The 11,863-nt window shown below is 31.8% G+C and overlaps 1 protein-coding gene across 3 annotated transcripts; it reads left to right on the forward strand.

Annotated features, from left to right (window-relative positions):
* The first annotated feature begins 82 nt into the window (after nt 1-82).
* LOC6555886 (calsyntenin-1) lies at nt 83-8,895 on the forward strand. Of its 3 annotated transcripts, none has more exons than XM_001982652.3 (12): nt 83-280; nt 2,160-2,326; nt 3,162-3,304; nt 3,357-3,857; nt 3,920-4,027; nt 5,133-6,182; nt 6,245-6,299; nt 6,946-7,500; nt 7,565-7,648; nt 7,711-7,841; nt 8,029-8,152; nt 8,210-8,895. In XM_001982652.3, the coding sequence occupies exons 2-12, from the start codon at nt 2,212-2,214 to the stop codon at nt 8,275-8,277; spliced, it is 2,934 nt and encodes a 977-aa protein (XP_001982688.1). In that variant the 5' UTR covers nt 83-280; nt 2,160-2,211; the 3' UTR covers nt 8,278-8,895. The 3 variants fall into 3 exon arrangements, with proteins under 3 accessions (XP_001982688.1, XP_026839005.1, XP_026839006.1); XM_026983204.1 differs by having other exon boundaries at nt 83-210; XM_026983205.1 differs by lacking the exon at nt 83-280 and adding an exon at nt 349-654.
* The last annotated feature ends 2,968 nt before the right edge of the window (nt 8,896-11,863 follow it).

An 11,863-nucleotide genomic window follows, 5' to 3' on the forward strand; every position in this document is an offset into this window, starting at 1 on the left:
TTATCCCAACAAAACAGGTCAAATTCCTCATAGTGCAGTGTAAGCGCCCTCTAACTTCTCGCTTAAACAAAACATGGTCTAGCTTAAATGCCGATTATTACGTTTGAGCATAGTCTGCACAGGGCCTTATATGGTGTTTCTTTTTATCACATTTTAAGTATTAATCTCTTCTACACAGGAATCTAAAAATGTCGGATAAACATTACCAGGGTATTAACTACTGTTTTTAAACTTACAACTGGTTTCTCAAACGTCACAAGTAATCATTTTGCTGACAGAAGTAAGAAACTAAGCAAAGAAAAAAAAGATTTATTTTTTCTGGGCTTTTGTTAAAGTGCCCCGTTAATTAATTTGTATTATTTCATAATTAAGTCAATTTAAATCGATGTAAGTTATAATCAAAGTATTAGGGTTATGTGTGACTCCCTGCGGAAAGATTCCTTATTCGTCCATTTGATCATTAGAAATCTGGTCTAATCCAAACCAGAATGTGTATCTCTTGGATTCAACCACATACACAAGAAGATTTTTTCATGCATATGCATATACATACATATGCCAATACATTTTTGTAATCCAACAATCAGTTTCACTAAAAAATTTTAGTGGCATTTTGTAATCACGGCATCTAGAGTTTATAAAAAGTTTTACAAGGTCTCGAATAAAATATATTTTGGTGCTTTTACTAAAATCAACTTGACTAAAAAATAAAAAACGTATTTTTAAACTCTTTAAATTAATCTTTAAAAATGATTTTTGGGGGACTAAATTAGTTTTTTCTAACAAAATGTATACAATTTCTATTTTCCATACAACACTCCCGTGTTTGTTGTTGCTTTGGCCATATTCTTGTAGTCCAAAGGACTACCAACAAAAAAAAAATACAGGTTAATTGTCAAACAAGTGGCTCAATGAAAATATCAATTTAGCATGGGAATTGCAAATCGTCAAGCAGTTGCAAAACCTTGTTTCGCTAAATTCATTATAATTCGCCTCTATTTGTTCTTTCTTTTTAACTGTGTTTTATCTATGCTGGTAGACCATTGCCGTAATTTATGAAAGAATCGAAAACAAATTAGTATACTGGAATGCTTGCATTTTAGTTAGATGTTTGGCAGTCAGAAGTAGGCGTGTAGGAGTGTTTGTAAGATATTGGCACAACCATAATACAATTAATAAAATAAAAAAAATGAAAAAATTCTCCCAAATGGTTGGCGTAATAGATTTTTATTTTTATCAATTATACCGATTATTTGATGTATCATTAATAAATTGTATCAATATTAATTAATACTTAATAATTACATTAATACTTAAATATACAGAATTTCAGTATTCAGAATAAAAAGCTCCATCAGCACCTAGAAAAAGAATATATTTACATAACGAAGACCAAAGTGCAAAAAAATTCACGATTTGTGAGTTTTATTTTTCAAGGCAGTTTTATTTTTCGCAATTGCGGACAAGAGTATGTAATCTTAAAAAATGTTCCGAAATAATTACTAAGTTATGTTTCTGCAAAAAACGTACTTAATAAGCAACGAAGTAATTTGTCGAATAATACATATATTATAATTTGAAATTATTTTTTTCGGGAATTCGTTGCTTATTAAGCAAATAAGCATTGCTGTGTAAAGCGAAATATATAAATAATAAAGTTTTAAAGCAGTAATGCCAACACAAATACATTGCAAGTAAGATTTCCATATGTGTGCTAAGCGCCTGTCAAAGCGTGTCTGCGAATTGAGAAACACTTTTTTTAATAATAACCTTCAGTTCATTAACAAAATGCATTAACCTGGAAAAATAATTACGTTAGCAAATTCTTTAAATTCTGTGTTAATCCGGCACTGTTAGATCACAAGATCACAGTGTTATAATTATTTGGTATTATATTTTATGTAACTTTGATATTTATAAGTTTGTATATATATATTTCTGTTCCCGCAGACGTATATTATTATTTTACAAACATCTGCTAGATATTTTTTTTGTTAGGATTTTTTAATAACTATATATTATGTAAGTACATACATACATAACTGTTTAATGCTGGTCAATTACAATAATGAAATAACTTAAGCAACTCGAAAAAACAACGATATTTTTGCTTTTAGTCGGTGTTTGCATTTTAATTTGAAATCAATTTTCTTTTTCAGCAAAACAAATATATTAAGGCTCGATATTCAAAAAACTTTGACGTTCAAAACCATGACGTTTCATAAAAGCTTTGGTTCAGTCTGCATTGTTGTAATGTTGTGCGAACTCCTGGTCGCTGGAGTTGTAACGTCCAGCGAAAATGATGATGAATATTTAACACAAAAAGGTATTGTATACAACTTTACTTTATTATAATAACGACAAAAATGTTGAATGTTATTCCCGCTTATTTCCGCTTTCTGACATTTTCGCTCTTATTTGTTTGTAATAAAACAAGATAGAATGCTCCGTTACTCAGAAGTGCGAAAGAGAAAATGCAAAAATGTTTTTTGTATTCAGATAGAAATTGGCCAGGTAAAAAAAAAATGAAAAAAAAATCAAAATATTTTTCAAAAGTGTGGATGTGTCAGTTTTGGGTGGCTTGTGGGCGTGGCAAAACCTATTTTGGCATATTGTTAGAAGTTGACAAGATATTTAATTAAAAAGTGATAGAAACAAACACAAGATACAAAACAAAAACTTTTCTCAAAAGTATATGCCTGATAGTTTTGGGTGTTAGAGTGGGCGTGACAACAAACTTGAGCTGTGTCTGTTTTTCTGGAATCTCCATGCCTTATCTCAGCTTTCTAGCTTTTATAGTATCTCAACTTTCAAACAGACGAACAGCCGGACAGACAGACATGCCAGATCGACACGGCTATTGATTTTCATTAAGAATATATATACTTTATATGGTCGGAAACGAAGCTTCCTGCCTGTTACGTAATTAGCAACGAATCTAGTATACCCTTTTAGTCTACGAGTAGCGGGTATAATGAGTAGAAAAGTTGCAGTGAAGACCTTGAGTATCAGATCCACTTATCAAAAACGTTGTAAAGTTTTGAAACACACACAAATGTATATTATTATTTTATTTATAAAATCCGTGGAACTGTATACTACAAGCTTTATTTAAAATCAAGTTGTAAAAGGAATGCATACAATTACTTATTATATTTCAGAAATCATATTAGAAAAGTCATATCACGGTTTAATTCGAGAAAACGAAACACTTGTAGAAATAACTCCTCTTATTAAAGTGAACGAAGAGAAAATTTGTAACTTTCATATTCTCAAAAAGCCGTATCATGAAATTCCGTTTGAGGTAAGTTCTAACTACTTTTTATTAACGTAATAACTTGCACTTTATATTTTAGATTGAATTGGTTAATAACCTAGGTATTTTAAAAGCACGTCGAACGTTAAATTGCGAGAATCGCAAAAGTTATCATTTTGAAATCGTTGCGGTCTACTGTGATGGAACACCTTCAAATACAGCCAATGTTCATATTACAGTTATCGATGTAAATGAGTATGCTCCAACATTCTTAGAACCGTCTTACGTAACTGAAGTAGACGAGGGAAGACTTTATAACGAGATCCTAAGAGTCGAAGCTTCCGATAAAGACTGCACTCCACTCTTTGGTGATGTTTGCAAATATGAGATTCTTAACAATGATGAACCATTCTCAATAGATAACGAAGGTTCAATCAAAAACACTGAACCACTTTCTCACAAGGCTTCTCATAACCATATTCTATCCGTTGTTGCCTATGATTGCGCAATGAAGGAATCTGCAGCTATTATGGTCAGCATTAAAGTTCGACGCGTTTGTGAAACAAAGTATTTAGGCATGCCAGAACGTATTGACTACACTGTAAGTATTCATAGCCAAATTTAATGAACAAAAACGTTAATTATTCTTATTGGTGTTTTCAGTCTGGAAGCACTGAAAGCCTTCAATTGTTTCCTAATGCTCGTCTAGATTTATGTGACATTTCTTGCAAGAATGAAGACCTTAGGATTCATTCTTCCATAGCCCTTAAGGTAAGCCTACAAATTTTTTGTTATAAATTTTTGTATTCCATATAACGATTGGTCCGATTCCTTTTGCGAACTCTCTAGGTCAAATTCAGAATGTAGTCTACAAGACTATAATTTATGATATTTTTATATAGATAAAAATACATCTTTTTATTTTTTTTCTAAAATATATTAAAAGTAATTAACGTTCAAACTCATTGCAACTAGAACTTTAACATATACATACATAAACTAGATAACTAAATTTTATTCAAATATGTATTTTTTTGGTGCTTATAAGAAAAAAGTTTGAAAAAATAAGTTTTTGTTCCAATAATCAAAAGATGTAATTTTAAAACAAAAATATTCAAGGAAATGCAAATATACCTTTTTAAGTTAATTCTGCTTAATTTCAAATTTATTAATTTGTTTTACCGGGTATTTCTTAACTTATGACGATCGCACCTTCAACGAAAGAATAGACTTTGTACTCTACTAAGAAAAATACAATTTCATAAATGTATTTCTTCGGCACGATATAATGCTTTAGTGGGCAAATAATTATTTTGATAAGGAATTTTAAAATATTTGTTGAGGCTAAATTTTAAAATGTATATTTTGACACTTTGAACGTTTTATCGCTGTCTAATTTGTGGTATTCAATACCTTTAATTTTTTTAAAAGTGTGTGGTTGGCAATTTTCTTTGGTTTGTGGGCATTCAAGTGAGCGTGACCAAAATCTTTTTTGCATCCATCGAAATTTGCAGGAATAATAAAATGAAAAATATCCAGACATTTTTCAAACGCCTGGGCAGGCTGTGTGCGTTATAGTAGGCGTGACAAACACCTAAAACAAGTAGGCGTGGCAAACACCTAAAACAAACTTGCACCGAATAATCGTTGTTAGTTAGTAACCTTTAACGTTAACGTTAGTTAGTAACATATGAACAGTGATCCTGATCAAGAATATAATATATACTTTTTTGGGTCGGAAACGCTTCCTTCTACCTGTTAAATACTCTTTTAACGAATTTAGTATACCATTTGATTTAGCGACCATTTTCGTGAGCAGACTGTGCATCGTAATCAACCAATATTTATAATTTTTTCATGTAATATTTATTTTCAGACAAAGCACATCTCATTCGGGTGTGATCGAGACATATCTAATTGCACTTCAAGCCAAAAAGTGAAAGACCTTTTGCCTCATGCGGCAGAATGGACTAAAGAGTTAAGCTATGACGAAGGTGTAGAACCCATATTTCACTTTGATGGGTCTACTGGAGTAGTAGTTCCTACCACTGTTATTGACCATTACGATTTTTCATCACAAGCTTTTAGCATTCTTACCTTGTTTCGACACAATAGTCAGGGTGTGACTAATAAACATGTTAAGGAGCATATTATCTGCAGTGCGGACGACCACAAAATGAACCGTCATCATATGGCATTATTCGTTCGGAATTGTCGGCTTATTTTTTTATTAAGAAAAAATTTTAACGAAGGTGACTTAAATATCTTTAGCCCTGCTGAATGGCGTTGGAAAATACCGGAGGTCTGTGACAACGAATGGCATCACTATGTTCTCAATATTGAAGATCCGTCCAAAGTTGATTTATTTATTGACGGTGTACGTTTCGAAAATTCTATTGAAGATCGTCATAGTAACCCAGAAGTAATTGACGACTGGCCCTTACACGCAGCCCACGGAGTTAATACCTCCTTAGCTATTGGTGCCTGCTACCAAAGCTTGGAAAATAGACTGAAACATGGCTTTAATGGAGATATTTCTGAGGTAAAAGTCTCGCTCAACAGCGTTTTGACCGCAGAGGACATTAAATGTGGAACTACCTGTGCTGAGCATTTATTACCTCCGAAGCCGTTGCAAAGTAACGATGAAAAAGCGGACTCTGCAAACATTCAGATTAAGGAAAATATTGAAATGAACGAAATTTACATTGCGGCGAAAAACAAACATGATATTGAACAATTGATGCGAAAAGTTCAGTATATTAATATTAAACGAAAGCCCACGGTAGGACGCCGGAACATAGAAGTGCGTACAACACTGACTTGTAATAATGAAAGTTCTCTTCGCTTGCCACCAATTGAGACATATATTATGGTTAACGAACCGACAGCTCCACTCGGCATCGATATTGATGTCGGCTCAGCGTCGGTAAATAACAAAAAAATCCGTCATTAAAAGTTAACATTAATATATAAAAATCAATCTTACAGCTGGAAACCTCCGATTTAACTCCACCATCGAATTCACCCAAAATAGCAATATCTGGTACGTAGGTCACAATTACATTGGGCAATTCGGATTTTAAAATGACAACAATGTTTAGATAGTAGTTTTCCGTTATATTAAACAATTCTAATATACATTTTTATTTTATGAGTAACGGACGTTTTTGTCTAATATTTTAACCGTACTTACATATGAACTTAATGGGTCTTTTTCTACATGTTACATACTTTTCCATGAATCCAATATACTCTTATTATACTTTTATTAAATTTTTACAGTGATGCCTTTCTTTCCGATATCGCAGTCGGCTAGTAATAAAAAAGTTCAAATTTGGTTGATTAGTCAAGTAATTGAAGTAAAAATCATTGCATTTTCTCACATTCCATTTCTGGGACATCGTGTCGAGAGATTTGGTGAAAGTATCGGCCGTGCAGGCAAAGCAGTCGGCTCTTCTTTTTTACTTTAAAATAAGTGTTTTAAACTTTAATTACTCATAAAATTACAAAAAAATATTCTAAAAGTTGTTGGAATCACGATTTGTGTTCGCAAAATCTTTAGCTGATTTACCGAAGCTAACAGGTGTCAAAATAACTAATACGAATACTCAGGAATATCGGAAAAAAGTCACATATACAATTGTTTAATTTATTTTGTAATTAATTTCTTTTCCGCTATCTGATTTTAGGAACTTCAAACAAGATGGTATCATATCAAGAAATTAAATTGGGAGTACACATTTTGGAAAAAACTTGCATTGAAACGCTATCTAAAAACAATGGAAAATTAGAAGAGAAGAATCATCTTGATTCCTGCAACGTTGTTGTATTTCCCTCTTTGAATCCCGACCATGAAGACATTCAAATAGATGGTGACGAGTCATTGTCTTCTAGCATGGATATTAAGACCAATATTAATAAGGATGGAGTCGAAATGATTGGAAAGGATACCATTAGCAATTATATAAATGTGTTAAGATCCCTTGTGTACAGTAATAAGAAACCTGCTTATTATCTTAACCGTGTATTTAAGCTTTCTTGTGCCCAACAAAGTTCCCAGTACAAAAGCGGGGAATATACACTAACACTTACTGTATTGCATCCTAAACAGACATTGTTTAAGTCAACAAATCTACTTCCTTCTTCATCTTTATCTAAAGTAAATTTGATTAGCAACACCAATACTGAAACAACATTTCACCTAAACAGTGGTTCGATAAATAGCAATGATAATCAGTCAACTGGTGGGTTCCCAATACTTACATAAAAAATATTTATTATATATTTAACCTTAATGCTTTTCTTCAGATTCTAAGGTATATTCATATTCTCTTCTGCATACAAATGATGTGCAAGAACCAAAATCTCACATTCATTCTTTCGTACACAAAGGTAAATGGAACTGCCAAAGTAATTTGTATAAATATCTATAGAAACTTAAATACTTTTTTTAGCTGAAGGCTCACACGTTACAATGCTCATAATTCTTGTAAGTGTTTTTTTGGCGGTCTTACTTTGTGGAGTTTCGATTGCACGTTTAAAAAACAACCAAAAATATATTGAACGCCATCAACCATGTCCAAAAGTAAGTATATTTAGAATGATTATATGATTATACCCTTGCAGATCGAATATTTTGATACCATATAAGACCACTTCAGATATATATATCCCCTTGAAAGTAATTTTTTCTTGTAACACAGTAAAGTGGATAAATTTAATTGGATCATCTAGATATAATCTTTCTTACTATTGAATTTTTATTTTCTAAGATTTCCGATGAAGGATTAGTTTGGGATGACTCAGCTTTGACTATAACTATAAATCCTATGCAAACAGATGTTACATCTGACGCGAGTTCTGAATCAGAAAATTCTGAATCTGAAGATGATGAAGGTATGGTAATTACTCATTAAATATAATTAACATTTTAAGAGATATCTTTGGCACTAGCTTTGAAAGACGGATTCAGTCACATCAATCAACTCGAATGGGATAACTCCAATATTTTTCAACATTAAATTACGTAATGAATATTTTTCTCAACACTGGAACTAAAATATGTAAATGTGCTTATAAAATATAAACAACTAAATCAAGAAATATGCAGAAGTTAATAAATGAGTTCTAAAGAGTCTGCATATATTTAATCACATATAATTGTAAAGACGCGCATTTATATTTTGTTTTGCAATAAAACATTTTTATTGTAATTGTTTAATTGTAAAAACTAAGTCAGAGAAAGTGCGTAACACAACATATGCATGTACGTAAAATAATAGCGCGAGCAAAAATATAGCTAAGGTATAGTACAATTATTATGTAACCAGCGCCGCTAGATCCATAAATAATAAAAGCTATAGGCATAAAAATATATAAACGTAAGATCTATTTAATTTATAGTTTGTCCAGCCGTCACCTAGAAATGTAAATGCACATGTCTATCAAATTTCAACTGCATTCTGTCGCTAATGCATAGAAGGAGGTTTCTCCGTCCCAATAATTTAAGCCTAACAGTTAAATATAACAAATTTGGAAAATAATCGTATTATCAAAAATTTTGAGTTATTTAATAAAGCAGAAGTTGTTATTGATTTATTATTTTCAAGTATACAACTTAGATTAAGAGACATATCGAAGGTATACAAATTTTATTTTTCAATTACCCACAAATTTGTAATATTAAAATCGCATTTTTTATTGGTTTCTTAATGTGACTCTACTTTGGAATACAACTAGATCGTTTCTATTTTGAATGGAGACGGGTATGGGCTTAGCAAAGGACGAAAAAAGTAAGGAAAAATTCCTTTTTTACTCTTGATAAAAATTGCTAAAAATTGATTTCAGTCAGAAGTTTTCAACGCAGTGAAGGAGACATATAACCATATAACGACCATATAAAGTATGTATCTTATTGATCAGTAGCAACAGCCGAATTGATATATCCTGCCCGTCCGTCCCTTTCTACACAAATTAAAGAAAAAAAAAAAAAATTAGAGCTTTGTTGGTTTTCTAATTCGTATTAACCAGTTTTTTGACAATAAACATCGGTTATTATTTAATATATTAGAAGCCAGTTTTTTGTAATATATATTTACTAAGCATAGGTTCGTTGAAGGTAGCTTCCTTTCTAATTTTTTTTTTTTTTTTATATAGTTGATACATATTATATTATATTATATTGAAACAAATTTTTCGAAATTTCGCAACTTTGGCTAAATTGTTTATAGAAATGTTTTTGCAAAGCAATCAATGTCTGAATTAATATATTTTTTGGATTATACTTCAGAGATGTTTCCTATGTTTTTGTTTAAAATTGTTATAATATTTTGAGTTTGCTCATAATCATATGCATCGTACACGAATTCAGACGATGCGCTTAAAATTTTTTTAAGAGTTTGTATCACTCACGATCACATTTTTGCCAAGTGAGTTAAGTCGAATCAATCGAAATTTTGGCTTTCAGATTGAGTTGACCCGATCATACTGGTGGCAGATGTCTGATCCGTAAGTAATGTCCCTTCAGTACCTATCCCTACACCTAGAAAAAAAAAGTTCTCAACGTTCTCGATTTTAATATTTTCAATCTCAAAACCTAGCCAATATCGACATACTCAGGTCAAGATCTAAACATTCTCAGGTTGCTATTGACTATCGTTCATTTCTGTATCGATACTGAAAGAATGTCTTCTCGCTATTGAGACGAACTGATGTCGCTTTCAAGACGTAGCGATCTGGATCGCAATTGCCAATCCAAAATAAAAATGTATTTTATTTTACATAAATGTTACATTATTTCGTTCTTGAAGACTTACGTACTTAAAATGCATTTTATTATAAAATATACATTATTTTTAACAAACATCTTACATTAGGCTTATGTACTTTGAGTTATAATTAATTTTTATTATTTATAATTTAACTAATTAAAAATAATTTTCTTAGGAAAAAAAACCTAAAAAAAAAATTTATTTCGATTATGTTCTGGCTACGTTTGTTAAAATTCTGATAGAGGTTGAAATTCCTTAGAGCTCAGGCACCTACACCTTTGTTTTTTTCTCAAAAAAAGCCAACTTCACAAGCACAAACATATCTATATATGTATATACATATGTATATGTCGAATATTATAAAATGGGGAAGGGTTTTTACTAGCCCAAATTTAATAAGCAAGACCTTAAATTTCCCGTCTTCGCACTCCATTTGATTGACTTTGTGGACCAGCAAAATAATATTTCCATAGATATATATAGTGCTACTAAGCTTGTGCGAACTTCTTCTGTAATAGCATTCAGGTAATGTAATAACCTCTCTAAAACTTCTAAAAGCAAACAAATACACCTCTCAACATATCAATAATACAAATGAAGTAAATAAAAAACTTCTGATATGAAACGAACAAAAATTTCACTTAAAAATACTTTGGTCCGCTACAGCCTGGAACGCCGAATTCAAATGCAAAGGGAATGGGAAGAAAAAAAACGAAACCGAAAAATCTCCCTTGCGAATGTTAGGGTATATCCGACCATTGGAATGATGATAATAAAACATAAACATTTTATTTGGCGTTGTCTTATGTCATAACATTAAATAAATATTTTTTCAATATAATCTTACAATTATAAATATAATGCAGCAATGTTTAAAAGGAGTATTCACAAGTGTAAACTTTTAATCAGCGATACAGCTCTCAATTGATGACAAATGACTAACAAGGAACAGCTTCTCAAAACAGCAGTTATGATATCAGTGCTCACCCGACCACGACCGCCAATGTCCATTAACATTAAAGACGATCCTTAAATGCACGCTACTCTACATAACATTCCCCATCCGTAAATCGCTTCAGTGTCCAACCGGACAAAACCCTTTAGCGGTATTCCACACAAGTAGATGATTTGTTTCTTAGTGTTTCGTTTAGCTTCAAAATCCAGCAAGCGTGCGATGCTGCTAGATTAGAATGTAATTCTTGAACACGAGTGAGCGATCCCACACTGTTTACTTTTATTTATTTTCGCACCAACATTTTTAACCTTTAATAATAAAAGCTACAACACAAATTGTTAAGAAAACAGACTACCTGTTATCCAGCTTGTGGGATTTTGGACGAAAAACTTTAAAAATTTTTTTGGCATATCGATTGAAGTTGTCAAAAAAATAATACAATAGAAAAATAAATAAATACAAAAGTGTGGACGTGGGGGATATGGGCGGATATGCCCACACAGACTACAATTTGGTTTATTTGTGTAAAGGGGAAGTTCGATCACTGTTACTGTTATCAAATAAAAACTTGTTTTTGCCAATGTACTGTCTACAAACGGTTACCCGTTAGTCGTAGAGTATTTCGATCAGGATCAATAGCGAGTCGATCTGGCCTTGTCTGTCTGTCCGTCCGTATGAACGTCGAGATCTCAGGTACCATAAAAGCTACAAATTACAGTGCATGCAGATTCCAGAGACATAGACGCCGCGCAAGTTAGTTTTCTGATGTCGCCACTCCTATTCTAATACCTACAAACCGAACACTGCCACGGCCGCCATTAAAAAAAATGTTTTGATTTTTTTTCATTTTTTTTAATCTTGTCTTGTCACTTTCTAACGATA

This window comes from Drosophila erecta, unplaced genomic scaffold (assembly GCF_003286155.1).
Source record: "Drosophila erecta strain 14021-0224.00,06,07 unplaced genomic scaffold, DereRS2 tig00000294-arrow-arrow-pilon, whole genome shotgun sequence".
NCBI lineage: Eukaryota > Metazoa > Arthropoda > Insecta > Diptera > Drosophilidae > Drosophila > Drosophila erecta.